We start from the raw sequence: 21,387 nt of genomic DNA on the forward strand, positions 1-21,387 counted from the left end.
TTTTCAAACAGATCTAAATAATAAAATTATATTTTTCAAACAGATCTTATGATTCATCAGTATCGTTTGTGACTATTACAAAAATCTGTGATTGATTTACCAATATTATGTTATATGAGTTTTTGCACTTGTAACTATTGGATTGGTGATGCGGATACCTCCAACCTATTCCATGTAGCACAGATTGGCTCCACTGCCTCCACATAATAATTACGATAATAATCTCTTTAAGTTTTTTTTCACACGTAACTTTGACATGTTGCTCAATTCTCACTTTTAATTGTTTTTTTTTTCAAGAGCAAAAAACATGCTCCTTTCCCTTTTCCTTCATTTATTATACTAATTTTATTTTTGTACTAGTTTAATTCAGTGACTAATACTTTCTTGTTTAGTAAAAACATTAAAAATTTAAGAATATAAATTAAAATGTTCTAAGCACGGACAAAATGACACGTCAATACACCTTTTGAATGTTGGACATATATCCTAAAAATTATGTTTGATGATTTTCTGTTAATATTTTGAATCGAGATGGTTGTAGTCTTATGACACGAAGTTTATAAATTTAAATTCTAAACTCGCAATTTACTTTGAGAAATGTTTCTAAATAATCTTTATGAAGTATAAGGATGTGGATTAAAAGTAACCCTAAAAGACAGTAATATGAATGAGACTTTCTTTTTTAAAAAAAATTACAGGAGTATATGGATGTATTTATAAAACTTAAGTTGAAGTAATAATTAAAGATAATAAAAAATTTGCGAGAATGAAACAGAAAATTATAATTTCTTTTTACATAAATGAATAATAAAGTTATGAACTTTTACAATATGGTATGAATATTTCTTTTTTTCCTTAAAAGATATAAGAGTGCATAAATGTTGGTATGAATATTTTTTTTCTCCTTAAAGTTATAAGAGTGTATAAATGTATTTATAAGAAACTTATGTTAAAGCAATAATTAAAGAGAACCGAGGGTGCGAAATAGGAAATAACAAAAGTTTTTACATCAAGAATATTAAATCCGAGTCGCGTGAATAATGTGGAAGCGGTAAGAAAGAAATAAAACTCAGCTACTCCTTTACTGTGTGATGTGATCCATATATCATTTGTAGAGGAGAGAAGAAAGTCAGAACACAGATTTGAAACTCGGGTCGGAGGAGCAGAAGAAGAACTACAATGGCGGAGCAAACTGGTGGAGGATGCTGTCCGCCGATGGATCTGTTCCGTTCAGAGTCGATGCAACTCGTCCAAATCATCATTCCGAATGAATCTGCTCATCGGACAATCGATTATCTTGGAGAAATCGGACTCATTCAGTTCAAAGACGTGCGTTTCTTTATATCTATACTTTTTCTTTTTCTACGTTTATGTGTGTGATTTGTGTTTGATGTATTTTTATCCTGTAATATCGGATAATTGTGTGGACTTACTGTATGGCTAGGGTTTATCGGTTGTTTTCTGCTTTATTTTAGGTTAAATTTGGACGAATTTGAGATTTAGGATTCAGAACAGTGTTAGAGTTTATTTACTTTCTTGTTTCTGCGATATTGATCAAGAATCGATTCAATTAATCCGGCATTGACGTTATAAAGTTTGAACAAATCGTTAATTCTAGATGCTGAACAGTGTTAGAGCTTATTTACTTTCTTGTTTCTGCGATATTGATCAAGATTCGGTTCAATTAGTCTGGCATTATCATTATAAAATTTGAACAAATCGCTAATTCTAGATGCTCTTGTTTTTATCCACTGTTTTCTTTTTATTTTTGCGATTCCTTCCTTAGCAACAAGAGATTTTGCTAAAATCCTTGATTTTCACATGATGTCTGTTTGTTCGGTAGGTTCTTTTATTAGATAAGGGCGTTTAAAGGTAGATATTCTGCTTTCAGACTCTCAGTACTGATTTAGTTTTGAACTACTTGCTAAATTTTTCATTTTGGCTTCGTTCTGATTTTTGAGTGGGCTGGCTCTTTTGATGGACTTCATTTGAGAACTGAGTAATATATGTAACTATATTCCATTTAAGTGTAAGATAGCACTAATTCTTTTTATAAAATATTGACAATTATCTTGTAACTTTTGCAATTTTTGAAAAAGTTCTATCTAAAGTTGATTCATCTCTGATGCACAAATTTACTATAGTGTGATATTTCAGGATCATCATACTAAAAGAAAAGGCATGGAAATATAAAAACATTTTTTTTTTTGATGATGAGGGAACCTGTAGTCGCTACCCTTTGGTGCACACAACCTTTACAAGAGTTCGCAAACCACACAAGTGAGGTGAACCGCACTAGGCAAGCCCCGTGCGACGAGCTCGACCCAAAAGGTCAACCCCTAGCTGTTGCAAGCAATGGGTTTCGAACTTGAGACCTCCATTGTGGAAGTCCAAGCCAAACCATCCGAGCCATCCTGAAGAGTTAAAATGCACGGAATTTACTTAGTTAGTCTTATCTACATCTTGGATGCTCTCTGCAATGACTTTGTTAGAACTCCACTCATGATTTTGGTTCTACACAGTTGCTTATGCAAGCTGTCTTTGTTATATTTATATTGTTGTAGGGGACTCGGACTTGTTAATTATAATTAATCAAGTGCAGTGATTTTACGTGTATATTATATGGACTCATGACTGGTTTATGAGATCTTTATCTTTGCATTTTATTTATCCAATTTTCGTTTTTTTACAGTTGAATGCCGAAAAGAGCCCATTTCAACGAACATATGCTAATCAGGTATTGCATGGAATAGTTAATAACCCCGCTCAATTCCATAATATTTCACTCTATTGTACTCTACTCTATTGTACTCTCATCTTTCTCTTACTTTAGTTCTCCATTCAGTCACATTATACCTATCAAAATCTGGTTAGTTATCTTTTGGGATTATCAGCCATTACTTAAAGATTGGGGTAGGAGAAATATGTTGTTTATTATTTTGTGGGAAAAAGGAAGAAATCCTCTTTATGAGTAGAGAATCTTATCGATGTAATTATAACTTTTACATTTTAGTTTTTTGGTTCTTTCCATCAATCAGATTGTTTTTTTTTTTTTTTTTGATTTGCACCGGGTGTCCGAGTCTCTTTGAGCCCCGACTAATCCCGGGGGTGCATAGGCCCTTGGCAAGGAGTTTCCCGCAAGTGCACCACGGTTAATTCAGGTTTTACCCAGTCCGATAGCCCTCAGAAATTGTTTGCACCAGATTGTTGTGTTTCTTTCTTGATGGATTATTCCATTTTCACTCTTTTGGACTAATTTTTCCTCAGAATAGCATTAAGCCATTAACTAGAGGGATTGGTGAAATTAACCCGATTAGTAAATCCTCCTGACGCGAGGGGGTGATGATGTACTCATGCCGTCCATATTGCTGTCATGCTAGCTTCTTTTAAGGACCTGAATTGTCTGGCGCTGAAAAGAACCTTTCTTTTGAATGACTGCCATTGCTATGAGCTTTTACAAAATATCCTCATATAATTTTTGTTCTTCCTCTAGAGCCATACAATAATGGTCACACCCTTTTGCCTGACAACAGGTAAAGCTCAAAAGCTATTTCCTCTCCTTTCTGCGAACACAATATTCACACCCTTTTGCATTCTTATTATGTCTGTTCCTCATGTTGAAGGGAAACAAACAAAGAGAGGAACAAGGGGACAGGGGGGAATGTGGGAGAACTCACAATAATTTAATCTAGCTATTTTCTCCTCCCACTAAACCTCAATTCTCATGTTCAGTTTTAAATTAGAGACCCTAAGGTTCCTGCTGTGTATAAACACATTTTACAACTACCACAACAAAGGTGTTGGAACTTCTGAATTTTCTAACAGAAACAGTCTTATGAGACGTGCTCATTTTGTATCAAGAGAACTTAGTTGTTTTGTGTCAAACTGAAAGCTCCAGTGTAAGTAGTAACTTGAATGACTTTGTGCATAGATGTCACTGAGTCGCATTTTGGTAGTGCCTGGCACCTTTTTTAAAATGTGAAATATGGTTAGGTGCTTTCTTTAAAGATACTTGTTTATCTTCTTTTGCATATATCTTCTTCGATCTCGCTATTCAGAACTGGTAACTTTATACATATAACACTGTATTCCTTGTGCAGATCAAACGATGTGGAGAGATGGCTCGTAAATTACGTCTATTTAAGGAACAAATGTCCAAAGCGGGATTGTTATCTTCTTCTATGTCTGCCACACAAGTTGACTTAAGTTTTGATGACCTTGAGGTATGTTTAGTCATCTGTTTGTATGTCAATTGCTTTTGTTCAATGGCTCAACACAGCTTGTTTGTGTACTAGGTCAAGCTTGGAGAACTTGAATCAGAGCTGATTGAAATGAATGCTAATGGCGATAAGTTACAACGTTCATACAATGAGCTTGTGGAATATAGACTTGTTTTGCAAAAGGTGCAGTTTCTTGGTTTATCAACGTCGGAAGAATTCCTAGAATTGCTTAGTTTCCTATTCGACTTTTAAAAAAAAGAATAGCTGATTGCCAATATAGTTATACATAAATTTTACACATTCTATTTGTTTTCTAGGCTGGTGAGTTTTTCCACATAGCACAGAGCAGTGCTGAAGCTCTACATCGAGAACAGGCATCAAATCAAACTGGCGAACAATCATTAGAAACTCCTTTGCTATCTGAACAGGTAAACCTTGATACTTAGAAAATTGTATATTTTCTTCCTTTGGAGTAACTTTGTAGTTGGATTCGGATTCTTAGGAAGCAGTGACTGATCCATCCAAGCAAGTTAAGTTGGGATTTATTACTGGACTTGTTCCGAGAGAAAAATCGATGGCCTTTGAGAGGATTCTCTTTCGTGCTACCCGGGGTAATGTGTACTTGAGGCAGGCTGTAGTTGAAGAGCCTGTCATCGATCCCGTTTCTGGAGAGAAGGTATTTTCATCAACTTTTGAGAAGATTCATGGACAAAAATTGATTCGCAAAGCATGTCTGTTATCTAGTAGTTTTATAATTGTTTGCAACTCAATAAAGAGTTTTTGATCACATAAAATCAATGGGACACCTCTATTGAAAAGTGGATGCTCGTGATATTATTTATGTCGGTATCTATATGCCATATGGTCTAATGGGATGTTTGTGAATGTCGATTTGGGTTTTCCATAGTGTTTCAGTGCTCTCTGCGATTCTGCCAGCAAAATGTAATAAGTACTTATTCTTTTTAGAAACTTTTATCAGTATCTGTTTTTTTGTGAGAAAGAATGTTTTCCTTTGAATATCTACTTGTTTCTTGTCAACTTTGTAAATCATAAATATCTGATGGTACATATTTATATTTTCTGCTATATCTATATACTTGTAGAAATGAATACTATTAGTAGCCATTTGTTATGAAGTTGTTATCATATCTCAGAGAAAAAATAAATAAAAATGTTTCATGCAGAAGTTATGCAACGTTTAATTTGATACGAAGCACTGTTGTTACAGCTGCTTCCTACTAGCTACAACCAGAAAGTTGATTTTCATTTTTGGTCAGACTAGCATATATTCGCTAATCAAAGAATGATTTATTCTACTCTTCGGGTAATTTCAGGTTGAGAAAAACGTATTTGCAGTCTTCTTTTCTGGTGAAAGAGCAAAGAGCAAAATTCTCAAAATATGTGAAGCTTTTGGAGCAAATCGTTATTCTGTCCCCGAGGACCTTGGTAAACAGGCTCAGATGATCACTGAGGTATGCACTACATCCTTTATTTTTCCTAGGCCATCCTTGCTCCAGTTCCTTCCTCCTATTTTAAGTCCCTTTCTGCTTTTATCAACTTAGTTATTTTTGAGTAATTGCTAATTAAAACAGCATCTGGGCTCAAAGGCATTGTGGTGAATTAGCATTTACAAGTCAAAGAAACAACAAAAGGAACCTATTCTTGTATATGAGGAGAACAAAATCTGACACAAATCATCTATTTGTTGGTGTCAACTATAATTGTGATATTGTTATTGTTTAGATGAAAATGCATTCTTCCTAATCTGGCATCTCTGAACAACTATTTTATGGAAGTCTGAATCTGTCTGGTTGGTACTTCTCATTTATTTGGAATACTAAGAATGAAGTATGTCTACAATGTCCCTTTGCAGGTCTCTGGAAGAATCTCAGAGCTAAAGACTACTATAGATGCTGGCTTGGTGCACCGGGGAAATTTATTACAAACTATTGGTGAACAATATGATAGATGGAATATTTTGGTTAGTTATTAAACAAAGGATAAATATTATTGTTCTCATTAGGAGGTCTTTTTAATTTCTTGAAGAAACCTATTTTTGCAAGTTTTGTTGTTTGTAGAGCTTTTATTCCATAATTGATATGAATGGTTTAATGTTTGTCTATCAGCTTTTGTTCTACTGAGCACATCTTTTTGATTATTTTAGGTGAGGAAGGAGAAATCAATTTATCACACTCTCAACATGCTTAGCATTGATGTGACCAAAAAATGTCTGGTGGCTGAAGGTTGGAGTCCTGTTTTTGCAACCAAACAGGTGACTATATGTTTATCTTTCATTTCTTGGTCATGGATGGTACTCAGGTTCATGTATGGGATGAAAGACTAACAGGAAGAGGAGAGTGTAATTGTCTTATGATCAGATCTGATGATGTCACTCCCTTAACTTAACAATGGAAAAAGACTTCTCTCCGTTTCCTTGATATTTCTTGTCAGTTTGGTAGTGGAAAGATGTCCACTTCGGCATATATTTAAGCATGTTGACTTAGTAAATGATGTATGATCGTGCAGATTCAGGATGCGCTGCAGCGGGCAACACATGACTCAAATTCAGAAGTTGGTGCAATCTTCCGGGTTCTGCGAACCCGAGAAATGCCGCCTACATATTTTCAAACAAATAAATTTACTTCTTCTTTTCAGGATATCGTCGATGCATACGGGTGTGTCTCTAGTCTCAAATTTTGGATTCCTTTTACAGAAAGATTAAACAATGATTTTTCTCTTTTTAATAAAGAGAGCTGGTTGTTTTTATGGGTCAAGTATCTGTCTTCTGCAATTGTAAAGACCAAAGATTCGTTAGTTGTTATCTCTCTTGCAGTTTCTGACATTTGTTAGATATGTTCTTTTGGGGTAACAAAGATTAATACGAGTTGCAATATTTAAACAACATATTCTCCCTTATATATCACTGAATATCTGTCCCCTAAAGAATAGCTAATATCTATTATTCATTTTGGAGACACAAATTCCTACTGATTATGAACAACTATAACTTAGCACTTCAAATTGCCAATATCTTTTTTCTCAAGTAAACAAACATTTTTTCTATCAAAAAAGTGAAAAGATTGACTTGGCAAACTGTGATCCCAGAACTTTGTATTTTATGGCATCGATAAATCATGTTTATATCCTTACATCTATTTAACGGTATCCTTTAAATGTCAAGTTTTCTTAGAACGTATCTATCATATGGCCTAAAGAAGCCTGCCACTTTTAACTTCTGTAGAGTTGGTGGTGAATTCTGTTTATTCTTTGTGTTTGACCACTAAAGTGATAGTGCATACGAGGTCATTGGTGCTTGCACTGGTAGACTTACCCATCTTTCTTTAGTGATAGAAGTGCACAGTTAGTTTCAACCTTTATACTATTTCTAATACTTACTGTATGTGATGTTATTAGTCATATTCATGCTGTTTGATCAACTGTTGCAGGGTGGCCAAATATCAGGAAGCAAATCCTGGTGTTTACACTATCGTCACATTTCCATTCCTTTTCGCAGTTATGTTTGGTGACTGGGGTCATGGTATCTGTCTGTTGCTTGCTACCATGTTCTTCTTATTCAATGAGAAGAAATTCTCCAGTCAGGTGACTATTGCATTTCTATTTATGTATTACAAATTACTTAGATTAGTTTAAAGACCCAATTGGGTATGTCTGTTACATCAGTTTGCTTAAAAAACGTAGGAATCACCTCTTATTTCCCTTGTAACAAACACTATAAAAGATCCCTTGAAATAATGCTTAGGGGATGTCGTTTGTAACATGCTAAGACCTAGGGCAGCTTCTTATCAATTGTAAAAAATAGATGTATTTTTATAATTTGGTGCAATGACGACTTCTGTACTGATGTTGATGTAATGATTGGAGGTTTTGGAATCCTTGCAGCTACTTAGGATTCCTACCCAGCAATGACTGTACTATATACCACTACAAGCTCTAAGCATTTAGTATTTATAAAATTACCTTATTCATCAAAACTAGGTCAGCTTCTTAAGTGAGCAAGGAATTGGTGTATGTTCATCAGGTGGGTATAACTTGAGGTACCTCTAAATGACACAACATTTTCATAGTTTCAACAAAGGAAAAAAAAAACTACATGGGTTACTGTTATTAAGTTGACAATGTATGCTCAAAGGTTCTTCAATGATGAGAAAATTTTTCTTGGAAGATTAGCAGAAATCTGAATGCGTTGGTCTAGCGTCGTCCACATTCTAATTATTCTCTTGTGCAGGTTTTGGTAAATTGGGGTATACTTGGATTACGAATATTCTTAGAACTATTAGTTTGTTATAGTTTATGGCAGTAATGGGATTTTTCCAAGTGAATTACGCCCTTTCTGCTTGAGCATGAATGTAAATTATTTGAAACATGATAGATAATGATTCATGAATGCAGAAACTTGGAGACATCATGGAAATGACTTTTGGAGGGCGATATGTGATATTTATGATGTCCCTCTTCTCAATATACACGGGCCTGGTCTATAATGAGTTCTTCTCTGTGCCGTTTGAGTTGTTTGGAAAATCAGCATATGGGTGTCGTGACCCTTCTTGTAGGTATGGATTTATTAAAATAATTTTCTTGATAGCTTAGAGTTGTTTCCTTTATTAATACCTTTAGTGTCATATCTATTGCAAGTTGGCTAATCTTAGTTGGCTTGATTGTAGGGATTCTACCACTGCAGGCTTAATCAAAGTGCGTGACACTTATCCATTTGGTGTCGATCCAGCATGGCATGGTTCACGTAGTGAGTTGCCGTACCTCAATTCATTGAAGATGAAAATGTCTATCCTTATTGGGGTGGCCCAGATGAACCTTGGGATAATTCTGAGCTTTTTCAATGGTCTGTTCTTTCGCAATGGTGTAAACATTTGGTAAGTTCCATTGCATTCAGGTTACAGTCCCTAGATTTCTGGCAGTGTTATTTATCGATTTGGATATTTCAATCAAGATGTTGACAGTTAGCCAAATTTTGCAATGTCAGGTGTCAATTTGTTCCCCAAATGATATTTTTGAATGCTCTGTTTGGATACCTGTCCGTCCTTATCATTATGAAGTGGTGCACCGGGTCCAAAGCTGATTTATACCATGTAATGATATACATGTTTCTTAGCCCGACAGATGAGCTCGGTGAAAACGAACTTTTTCCTGGTCAGAAGATGACTCAGGTTAAGTATCCCTTCATAACCACACTTCTTACGATTTTTCACATTTTGATGGGAGATGTCTGATTTCACTTCGAATTTTGTTAATATTTGGCCAGCTTGTCCTGCTACTCTCGGCCCTTGTTGCTGTCCCATGGATGCTTTTTCCAAAGCCCTTCCTATTGAAAGCTCAGCATGAAGTATGTTTGCTTAACTTGTTTCTTTGTCCTTTTCACTTATTCATAAGCTTTTGTTTGTTGAATTTTTAATGATATTTGTTTTGCTACTTATTTAGAGGCACCAAGGACAGTCCTACACAGCACTTCAGGAGGCAGAAGAGTCTTTATTAGTGGAGAGTAATGATGATTCTGGTCATCATGGGGAATTCGAGTTCAGTGAGATTTTTGTTCATCAGCTCATTCACACAATTGAATTTGTACTTGGAGCAGTCTCAAACACAGCTTCGTACCTTCGTCTGTGGGCTCTCAGGTATGCTTGAGGAGTTAGGATGTGTTGATCCCCTTCTTTATTCTAGTAACACAATTCTTTGTTTGGTTCTATGTTGAAACCTTACTCATAATAGTTGTTGAATAGATTTTAGACAAAATGCTTTGTCGTTAGATTTTGATACCTTGATTCATTGTTGGAATTATTAACTATAATGGGTTTATGTGGTTATTGGGAATGGAATCTCTTCTTGAATCTCCATAACCAGTGAGATGCTTTGTGTTTGCCCAATAGGGTCTGTTTAGAGGCTACGTGAGAGAGGATGTATTGGATAGTGGTTGCACAGTACTAAGCTTTCATATTGGTATGTTATTAATAGGAGAGATGACATTGTCAAATTACCTAATTGGGAAAATTGCCCTGGGCTTATATTAAGGAGAATCTAATTGAAAATGCTGCTGGAAATTAAAAGAGATGGGCGAAAAATAAATTGTACTAAAAAACCACTCATCCTGTACTTCGTTGTAGTCGCCCAGAACACCCCAACTATTACTATATATCCTGTTAATTATTTGCATATTAGTAAAATCCCCACGGTATAAGCTACCTTGTATTAACAGTGGCATAGGCACATGTATGCCAGGGTTTAATTGGACACCCTTCGTCGGAAAAAATACCGCATATACAAGTAAAATGACACACGAAGTGATTAAATAACATATTTTGGACACCCTTAACATAATAAGTTGTTATAGCCTAGTGGTTTAAGATGTCTTGAATGTGTGTTTAGACATTTTTAATGAGTCAGTGCTCGCGTGTTCAAGTCTCACTTGGAACAACTTTTCCCCTTTTTAAAAAGAGCTTTTGTTGTTTAATTTTTGGACCCTCTTCGTGAAATTCCTGGCTCCGCCACTGTCAGTATTAACTCATCACTGAACCAAACTACCCCATAAATATTATCACACGTCACCTTTCTATTAACAGAATAATTTCCCATGTTGCTTTTTTTTCAGCCTTGCACACTCTGAGCTGTCCACTGTATTTTACGAAAAGGTTCTACTTCTCGCCTGGGGGTAAGTTACTCATTCTATGTTCGTTGGCTAATAGCTTCGTAGACTATTGGTTCAAACTGATTACATGTTTGGTTCTCTGAGAATGAGCTGTCAATTATCAAGTTTATATTTGCAGATCTCCAATATATATAAATCTGAATGCCCTAGGCTTTAGCTGGCATGTAGTGGACTGAATATTCCGGGAAGAAAAAAATGATATATTTATATAATATTAATACATTTTAAAATTTTTACTTGTGCTCCTCAGGTACAACAATATCATTATTCTCATTGTTGGCATCATTGTATTCGTCTTTGCCACTGTTGGAGTGTTGTTGGTGATGGAAACACTCAGTGCCTTCCTACACGCATTGCGACTTCACTGGGTGGAATTCCAAAATAAGTTTTACGAGGGAGATGGATACAAGTTTAGTCCTTTCTCATTCAAATTGATTGATGTGGGGGAGGATGAATGAGGAAGCATCAAAGGTTCTCAGAGATGAAGCTCGCCGTTTGTAAAAGAATGTGTATGTTATTCTTTTCTGCTTGAATGGTCATCTTAGTGGAGGGGATAATATTTTTTTCTCCTTTTCATTTTTGGTGTGATGGAGCATTATTCTGTGAGCACGCTTCACTCTATTTGTTTTATTGGCACCGAGAGAAATAAGCATTCCTGCATGTGAGGTTCACAGCAAAGAAAGCAGCATCTGTGCAGCTGCAACTTTTAGATGGTATAATAAGTTATTTATTAACTGTATTTGTTGTGTTGTGTGATCCAGAAATAGTCACTGTTTTGTGCGACAGATATGCCGGGACAGTTTGCCTGTAAATTAATCATATCACGTATATTTATTAGCGTTTCTATTGGTAATAATGAGACCATGTGAACACAACATGCATGGTGCATTCTTTCTCCTCGGTTCCATATGTATGCAATTCAGTTTGTTTTTCGCCAAAAAAGAAATTGTTTTTTAGGTGTGCATTTTGCCCTTTTAGTTACATTCGTGCTGAAAATAATTGTTACTGGTGAGACATTCTACTTGTTGTCTGAAGGGTTTGATTGGAGAAAGTACAATCAAGGTGTTCCTTCTGGAATAATGACATGTTGCATACAACTCCAAAATGTAGTTTAGATAATTAGAAGTGTTAAACAAAGAAATTGTCCAAGTAAACAAAGAAGAAAAGCCTTAGATTTGCAAAGATTAGCAGCTCGAGTTGAAAGGTACCTCCCTTGACATTGACGTCAACTAATTGAACTCTTCTGAATAGACATTTTTGTGTGTGCTGGCGACGAGGAGGGGCAGTCAACCACACATGGATATGAATTAAACTATAAAGGAATGTTTGGTAAGGTGCAAAAAATCCAAATTGATAGATAGATGTTTAGAATGCGGAGAAATGTGTTTTACTTTCAAGATTTGTAGAATTGGAAATAATAATGAAATAGAGTCTTAACAATTGGAAATAATGAAATACGGTCCTTTAAGCTACACTTAATTTACATAGAGTGTAGTTGGTAAAAATAGACGTTAAATTTCACTAACAGCTGCAACTGTTGAAACCATTGAATCCACTCCACAAACATTGCGGCCTCTGCAGATTTTGTAGTACCCATTTTCTCCCCATTTCTCTCCCCATGAGTTCTTGATGATCCAGTATGGTTTCTCTTTCATTCGAATGGGAGAAAAGCCAGTACCATAACCAACTAATAAGACACCATGATCCAACTGCTTAGAGCATATATATGGGCAGGAGACTCCACCGACATATGTCTGCATGAACACTGCATTGATAGCCACTGCAAGCCAAGCCAAGCAACAGCAACACTTTCAGAATTAGTTTTACATCCATTAATTAGCACATGAAGAGTAGTAATTAACTAAAGATCCCATAAAGGCAGTTTTAGCAAGTTTTTCGAGAGGACATTTACCAGCGAGTGGGCCATTCTTGACAAGATTAGCAGCAATTTGTTCTTCGTCAAGGGAGACAACACTAAAGTTAGCAACTTTAGCTGCAACCTTGGTGTTGTCAAATTTGCAGGTTGCCTTATCGGTGCCAGTGTATGGATAATCTTCTTCTCGCATAAGTCCACCAGCTTTGAGAGTGTATTCAAAGGCACTATTCATCAGCCCACCACTGCACCCTGAGTCGCAAGAACCTTTTTCTTCTGGATCACACTGCAGGTATACAATGCAAGGTTAAATTAGTCTAGGATACATATTTCAGGGAGATGGACACTGAAATTTCGAAGTAAGAATTTCATTTTCCCGTGGAGTAAGTACTACAAGTTAGAAGTCTTATTATACTGTCTACAATCCCAATTCTGATTAGCAATTGGCATACTGAAAATGAAAATAGCAACAAATTCAAGCCTACACTAAGCAAAGAACTGTTAAAATAATCATAAACACAGTCCAATTCCCTTTCCCTTAAAGTGGGTCCCGCACTCCGAAAACGAAGAGGAAAATCTTGATAAAAGAAAACCACAGAACAACACGGTACTTGAAGAAGAAAGACACGTTAAGTAATAGATTGATATCAAAAAACAGCCAGAAAGGCAAAATTCAATATTTAACTACATGGGGACAAGTACAACTATATGAATCCGCTCAGTTTCACTACATTTTTTCACATATAAACGCCAAGCTACCTTCCGTCTTTGTTTCGGCATGAGCTGTGGATTGAATCATTCCTCCATATAAATATCATAACTAAGTTTGTTCCATACTTAAAAGAGACAGAAACAGAGCAAGCACTTTCCTAAAACTGATCCATGATCAGTTACATGACCCCACAAAAACTAATAATGACAGAACAAGATAAAAACAAAACTTTTATGCCAATAGTAAATTCCAATCGAATGAGCAACACTTTTAAGTTCGCAAATGCTTTTAATTTTATACCTAATTACCGTGTTTAAGCTCTATGCTTAACAAGAAATAAGTTCAGGATTCCCCTATGCACAATTTATAGAATGAACATCCGAATAGGATAAGAGGGAAAAGCGCCAAACCTCGTGATCACAGTCCACAAGTTGCTGCTCGCTGAGGCTAACAAGCTTCCCTGTAGCAAGAAAGTTGGCACCTTCTAATGCACCAGTGGTACTAAATGACCAGCATGAGCCGCATGAACCCTAGTTTTTCAATCATAAACAATAGCAATTACTTAATTATCCATTAATCAATAATGATGCACGTATCAATCTCACAGAAACAAACATACCTGATTCTTCACTGGCGTGACAGCACCGTGCTCTCTCCAATCGAAATCTGAAGGAAGATCCTCGGTAGGAAGAATCGGAGCTTTATTGGCGTCAGAAGGAAACCGAAGCCGGCGGTTAACGCCGAGAAATTTCCGGCTGAATTCGTCCGGCGTCATATCGGAAAACTGAGTCACGCCGTGAACAGCAGATGGATCGAGCTTCTGGTGGCTCATTGCACGGCGCAAGTTAGCTTTAAAAACCGAGAATCTATAATGATGCTCCTCATCGGAGGCGTACGTTTTCCCGAACCTCTTTTTAAAAAGCGTAAAGTGATGATCGGCGTTTAGCATGTGATGATCATCGTCGCCGACGACTTGACGGATTAAAATATCATCGTCCCCGCCATTAATCTCGCAGTTGACAGACAACAAAAACGACGTCGTTAGGAGGATAGAGAATAAGAAAAGCAGAGAGTAACGAAGAGCCATTGTTGATTCAGGAGATTTGTTTTCCGTCTTCTCTCAGTTTCATCTGCTATATATATCCATCAGTCTCCTGAAAGAATGAGGTTGCTTAGAGTTGAGGTGAAAGATATCCAATAATTGAATGCCACGTGGTGGATAATAATTGGTTAAAGGAATGGTAGTTGCTTCTCGGCGTGGGTTTGGGTAGTTTTTCAGTTTTGAAGTCGTTCTCGGAAATATATAAAGAAATAAAATAACCGAAAGAAAGAAATTATCCTTAATTTTATCGTTAAAGTTGTTGCCTTTAACAAACAAAGGTCTTCCAAAAAGCAAAACATAAAATATTAACTAAAGAACAATGACTAGTTTATATTCATTTTTTTTGTTATTACTATTAAAAAGTGTTGGAAGAATTCTATGTTAGTAAAATCTTCGTTTTGTACTCAATTCCATCATCAAACCGCCAAAGGGTGTGGTGGCTAAGATTTGAGTATGAATATAAAAAAATTATTGATAGAGATTGTTTACCTTGAAGGAATTCTTATGAATTTAAAATAGTTGAACAATATGTGTATGGAACACATGACCAAATAACAAAAACAAAAAAAATCTTATCATCCCTTAGTTGGCAAGAGCTACAAAAAGTTTACTCAACTTGAATTATTGAATCGAATGGTGATGAAAGAGGATTTCAATTGTTGTAACTTGTACGTGTCTGGTAACTAAAACAGTAGAATATATAATAATTATAGGAAACAACAACAGCATTCACTTAAACTGGGTTTTGATGGTTTTTTTTTTTTTTTTAACCCAAAATAATCCGCAGTCGCTACAACCTCTGCCCTTCGAGTGAGCACTTTGTGCGCACTGGGTAAACCCCCCACTGTGTAATAGCCTGCAAACCACACAGGGGATGTAAATCACACTAGGCAAGCCCTATGCGACAGGCTCGACTCAGAAGGGGGTTCGATCCCGGGTCATTCATGTGGATAACCACCCTCCAAACCAACTGAGCCATCCCGAAGGACGGGTTTTGATGGTTGTTGCGTATTGTTTCATACTATTTCCTTTATCTCAATTTAGGTGATACTTTTCGGATTTCGAAATTCAAACAAATCTATTTTATATTTTTTTTTATGTAGTTTACAAATATATAAATTTCATTTCAAAAAAATTGAAGATTTCATGTGAACTGTGTGATTCTCGAAAACGAAAAATACTACATAAATTGAGACAGAGGTAAAATTTTATAGCAAACAAGTAATGTATACTTGTTCAATTTTATATAAATTTAAGTCTTTATTCATGTACATCTAAAATTGAAAGATATTATAAATATCAGTTGATGAGAAGTTAAATAACCATATTATGCCTTCAAACTATTGCTTTATTAGTTCCTAGTTACCCATGAACTTGACTAATTCCATGATTTTTAGCCAAATGGATCTTTTTTAGAGGAAATAATGTTTAACTGTGTATTATTATTATTTTGGTTGCGTTTATACATGCAATGGTTTTTCATTTCGATTATATATTTCTTTTCGAGCAAAATTTGTAAATAATTGGATAAAACTTTCTTAGGTGTAGCCAAATAAAAAAGATAGCTGATATGATGGAGTTCAATGTGTGAATGCCTAGTCTCAAATTTCCTTGGCTCGATATCAAACTATTCAACATCGACTAAGATGGAGCCAAAATTAAGAGTTTGGGGTTCACTAAATCGTCAATCAATTTTGTTAGGGGTTCATAGGTTTATATATATATATATATATATATATATATATATATATATATATATATATATATAAATAGTTTTCTAGTACAGCAGGGTCTACCGAAAAGCTACTGGGTTCGACCGAACACATGAACCCCACCTAACTCCGCCTTTGAACATCAAGAAAGCTAACAACAAAAATTGTGGTAGAATGGTTAGTGTAATTACTCATTGGACGTTTGGTTCATCATATATATATTACTCCTAAAATTTAGATATAAACTATATATGAAATTAGTGTTTAAGTTAGATGCACTTACCGTGCAAATAATTTCTCTGAGTGCATAAATAAATCTTGAATTCCTCTTCTAAGTGAAATTCTTTCAAAAAAAAATTTACGTGCTGTTATTTACATGTTTGGCAAATACATAAATGTCATTTCACATCGTATTTAGCATAAAATAATACGGAGAATAACAATACAGTAATTGTTGTGGAAACTAGCTACTTATTCAGAAACAAATACTCCCTCCGAACATTTAGTTATTCATATTTGACTTGACACATTCCTTATTTAGTTATTCATGTTAGACTTGACACATTCCTTAAGAAATAATAAATGAAAGGATAAGATCCCAATCATCTAAATAATGGAATGGTAGTATTTAATAGTAAATCTCTCGATTTTTCAAATTGAACACGAAAAAAGTGGATATCTATTTTAAATATGGCAGCCAAGAGGTAGCAGGATGCTAATCATTCCTACTAGGCTACTAATAAAGAACTGCAGAAGCTTGGAAGAAACTTCGAAATTCACATAAAAATGTGTTTGAGACAATTTGAATCAGCAAGTCAAAAATCTAAAAGAACTTCATATTAGATTCCCCATCTGTACAAACTTTGTTAAGGTTTCTGTTTTCGTGTATGCTATTTTTTCTGCCTCTAGTGCACACACTGAAGCAAAAAAGATTCTAATACATATTACTGAACCTCAAATGTAATAGGAGTAAATGTCTATACACGGCACTATTTTTTCGGCGATATACTATTTAAATTCCTGAAGATGAAAAAGATAGACAGGAGAATAAAAATAATGGTGAACCCATGGATGACCCTTATGCAGAGCACGGAAGCAGAATCGCAATTACACCAGTGTCGATGAACTCTTTTTCCGCAGTTGTAGCAGAAACTGGCACCACACCTACATCCAGATGAAAAGAGAACCAGGTTAGAGTATAAAACTTGAAAGTTGAACCCTTTCTCTACTTCTTATTGTTTGAGATCAGAAAAGGTCATTTTTTAACAGTGTACAAGCGTGACATATCAATCAAATTCACACAAAATATATCTTTCTCGACACCTGTGTACCCTTACAAGGCCTCAAACAAAACCAGAAGAATGTAAGAATTGCAAAGGAGAGTATATTGAATCTCGATACGAAGCACAAATTGCAGAATTATGAGAAGAGCTGTCAGGAATTAAGAGACGAACAATATAAGACACTTAATATCTCACGTATGCTGAAATCTTATGTCATAAACCTGGTATATTTAAATATGTAGATCTAACCAAGCAACTTCTTTCCTCCCAGAACATTAATTGGGCTTCACAGGCACTTTTTTATTTTACAAGTTATTTACAAGAAGATGAGATCTAAAATTGACTATACAGAGGCTGAGCTTGATTATCTCAAGTAAAATCCCCTCTTAGTATTCATAGCTTTTATCTTCTCTTTTGTTTCTTTCCCGAAACAACAACAAACCCAGTGAAATCCCTGAAGAAAAGTAAACAAAAGTAGCCACAATGAATAAAAGGATAAGCATTTCATTTGTGAGGAAAAACACATTCAATTAGAGCCGGATACTTGAAAACTATGTGAGGAAAAGGTCTGGCTACTACTAATAAATATCGATTGGAACATTAAACAAGACAAAATTTGGCAGATCAACATAGTTGATACATGATCTACTTTAGGGGATTCAAATGTTATGTTGTCCTCATTCCCAACCCGTCCTCTCTATAATGATTGATATGATCAACACCTATCAATGTCAACAGAGAAAAATATAGCAATTGCAACCTCAAATAAGTGGAAACTGAGAATGATTGGCATATTAATCTCAATTAACTGGCATTAGAGATATATTAGGTAAATTTTCCACTCACATTACTTTCTTATCATGTATAAGATAATTCTTCAGCTCATATTAGAGATGTATAAATCCGCTCAGAGAACTACAGAATGCTTCCATCAACTCCCTGCGCCCTTCATTCCTGTAGCCTAACATTGTGAAACATTTATCGGCCTAAGGTTTTATAGGCCTTTTCATCCCTTATTTTGAAACTCGATAAATAAGAAGCATGTTAGCAATTTATCCCTGTTTGTGAAAATGCAGAAATATGCAAGTCCTTGTTCGAATAATCGATATTGCACCATTTTAAAATCCCACTAAGTAGATATTGGAATGCCACAACAAAGAGATACAAGTCCTAAAAAATTGACTAACTAGATATACATTGAAAGTCTGAAAGAAAAGACTATTAACATATTGATAGCCAAGTATTCTGCTGCCAAACAACAACTTTTTGGTCCTCAAATTCCAGGGAACCCATGTATGCAGGGAGGAATCAATTTAACATTCATTTTTTCTTCCTCTTTTGGTTATAATAGCTAAATGCAAGTCCTCAAAATCATGTGTTTCAATTACTTGTGATTCAATCTCAAACTTACTCTCTATTCGGATCAATTCCAAGTCAACAATACCCGGTTTAGGGTCTGGGGAGGGTGGAGTGTACGCAGCCTTACCCCTGCCTTGTGGAGGGGACCAATTCCAATTCAATACTAAATATTTGCATGGTTATCTTGTTAACCATTAAAAAGAGTACAGCTTTATTTATTTAGTTAGTTCTTCATGTTTGCACCCACATGTGGGGGCCTGATATCTTTTCAGGATCAATGTACTTAGAAATTATTAAATTCATGACCTCTACCCTATCTGCAGAGTACATGTTTCTCCTAATTCTTATAGAAAAAAACTAAAAAAATAACTACTGCACTACTATAGGGTTAGCAAAATTTTGCAATTAATACTAAAACAAAGGGCAAACGCACCAAAAGGTGCAGACTCCTGTATAATCACCACCACAACAACAACATAACCGTGTAATCCGACAAGTGGGTCTGGTGGTGTGGTGTATACGCAGACTTACCCTCTGTAAGGTAGAAAAACAGCTTACTATAGAAACTCAACTCAAGTAAACCTCAGAAGTTGTAATCCATATATATGAGTTTTTTATTTTTATTTTCAAAAATTAGGAGGATTTATTCAAAAATAAAAAAGAAGAGAGGAAAAAACAAATAAGACTAACCTGCATTTAACAATTTTGCAACCTTCAATAAGTTCAACAAAGTGACGACACTGTGGACACCTTTTCCACTTATTAGCCTCGGCAACCACACCAAAAACGACATCGTTTCTATCCCTCAATTCCCGACTCTCTTCACACTGAAATCCAGAATGCCATGGAAGCTTACACTGAAAGCAAAAATGCATCTTGCAATTCGGGCACTTTGATCGCTTTGCATTCCCACCACACTCATCCAAAATCAAAGTCGAACATCTCCGATCCGGACAGTAACAATGCGCTAACCCTAAAACAGAAGATTCACACAACACGTCGGACCATCTCACAAACAGCTGAGGGCCAACAAGATTCCGGCAAGAAATTGGGTCCAAAAAATTCTCACAACTCAGAGACGGACACGGAATGTTGCCGACGTTGTCCTCAAGCTTGACGGAGATGTATTTCACCATACAGTCCATACAAAACGGATGAACACAAAGATTCTGGTTCTTGAATTTTTTGTTAGGTAATAATATAGGCTCGATACAAATTTCGCAAGTGAATGATTCATCCGGTGATTCTGTGACTGGTGATTCTGTCACTGGCGATTCTTGTTCGGACTGATTTTGGGCCAATTTTTGCAGTGTGTTTCCCATGATCAGTCTCAAAATTGTAGTGAAGTGTTTGAGTTTTTTTTTTTTTCAAGTACTTTTTGTGTGGGCAAAGGAAGGGTCGTTTTAGGTCTTCTTATACTAGGATTGTAATTTGGAGGAGTAATATTTTCCCCAAAATTTTCTTTCACGTAAGACTTTTGCAGTCATCCTTCTTTTTCAAAATTAGCTGAACTTTCTTGAAATTGGAATATCATAGAAGGTTAAACAATTTTTTTGTTTATTTATAAGTTATTCTTAATCCCTCTGTTCACTTCTATTTACGGAGTACTACTATTTACTACTCCATCCCATAAATAGTTTTCACTGTTACTAACATAGAGTATATTTTATTTTTAGCATTAATTATTTATTCTTTAAATTATTTTTGAAGAATTTGAGAGGTAATGCGCACTTACTAAGAAAATTAATTGAATTTGTGATGCAATGTATATTTATTAAGAAAAACATTCAAAACATAATTTAAATCATACTTTCCACTTTTATTCTTTGTGAAATCATGAATATAACTTTGCAAGTAATGTAATTTATCTCCTAAAAAATACTTATCAAACTACATTAAAGAAAGGGACAAATATAGAAAAAAAAAATCAAATATTCATTTGAACTTTGAACAATCCAATTATTTTGATCAATGAAAAAAATCTCAAATATTCAATTAATATAATAGAGAGTATTTTTATTCCATATTAATTGAATTTGTGAAACAATGCATACTTATTAATAAAAACATTCAATGACATAATTTAATATGACAGTTTTCAATATTGTCTATTGTGAAAATAATAAATATAACTTTTCAAGTAGAATGATTTATCTCCTAGAAAATATCAAACTTCATAAAAGGAAAGGACAAATATAAAAAAAAAAATCAAACATTCATTTTGAACTTTGTACAATTCAATTATTTTGAACAATAAAAATACCTCCAAAAAGTTAGTTAATATGAAATACTGGAAATATCAATCAATAAGAAGTGAGTGAATTAGTAAAGCAAATCATTATTTTCTTACTAAACGTGTTAAGTCCATATAAAACAAGTAAAAATCTTAATAATCGTGTTAAGTTCAAATAAGACAAACAAAAATAAACTAAAAAAAATATTCCCTCCGT

The 21,387-nt window shown here is 35.0% G+C and overlaps 3 protein-coding genes across 3 annotated transcripts; 1 reads left to right on the plus strand and 2 right to left on the minus strand.

Annotated features, from left to right (window-relative positions):
• Positions 1 to 1,031: 1,031 nt before the first annotated feature.
• LOC125859223 (V-type proton ATPase subunit a3-like) lies at positions 1,032 to 11,708 on the plus strand. Its single transcript, XM_049538924.1, has 18 exons — positions 1,032 to 1,329; positions 2,693 to 2,737; positions 4,101 to 4,223; positions 4,296 to 4,403; positions 4,538 to 4,648; positions 4,723 to 4,896; positions 5,555 to 5,692; positions 6,094 to 6,201; positions 6,385 to 6,492; positions 6,747 to 6,895; positions 7,667 to 7,820; positions 8,631 to 8,791; positions 8,903 to 9,109; positions 9,220 to 9,403; positions 9,499 to 9,579; positions 9,675 to 9,868; positions 10,840 to 10,899; positions 11,147 to 11,708. The coding sequence occupies exons 1-18, from the start codon at positions 1,180 to 1,182 to the stop codon at positions 11,352 to 11,354; spliced, it is 2,463 nt and encodes an 820-aa protein (XP_049394881.1). The 5' UTR covers positions 1,032 to 1,179; the 3' UTR covers positions 11,355 to 11,708.
• Positions 11,709 to 12,266: 558 nt separating this feature from the next.
• Positions 12,267 to 14,597, minus strand: LOC125850148 (probable cysteine protease RD19B). Its single transcript, XM_049530044.1, has 4 exons — positions 14,101 to 14,597; positions 13,892 to 14,011; positions 12,809 to 13,055; positions 12,267 to 12,676 (listed from the first exon to the last, which is right to left on the minus strand). Exons 1-4 carry the CDS (start codon positions 14,566 to 14,568, stop codon positions 12,408 to 12,410), a joined length of 1,104 nt encoding a protein of 367 aa, XP_049386001.1. The 5' UTR covers positions 14,569 to 14,597; the 3' UTR covers positions 12,267 to 12,407.
• Positions 14,598 to 17,173: 2,576 nt separating this feature from the next.
• Positions 17,174 to 20,369, minus strand: LOC125853725 (E3 ubiquitin-protein ligase RSL1-like). The gene is made up of 2 exons (XM_049533461.1): positions 19,628 to 20,369; positions 17,174 to 17,459 (listed from the first exon to the last, which is right to left on the minus strand). Exons 1-2 carry the CDS (start codon positions 20,257 to 20,259, stop codon positions 17,285 to 17,287), a joined length of 807 nt encoding a protein of 268 aa, XP_049389418.1. The 5' UTR covers positions 20,260 to 20,369; the 3' UTR covers positions 17,174 to 17,284.
• Positions 20,370 to 21,387: the final 1,018 nt, after the last annotated feature.

This window comes from Solanum stenotomum, chromosome 1 (genome assembly GCF_019186545.1).
Source record: "Solanum stenotomum isolate F172 chromosome 1, ASM1918654v1, whole genome shotgun sequence".
NCBI classification, from domain to species: Eukaryota; Viridiplantae; Streptophyta; class Magnoliopsida; order Solanales; family Solanaceae; genus Solanum; species Solanum stenotomum.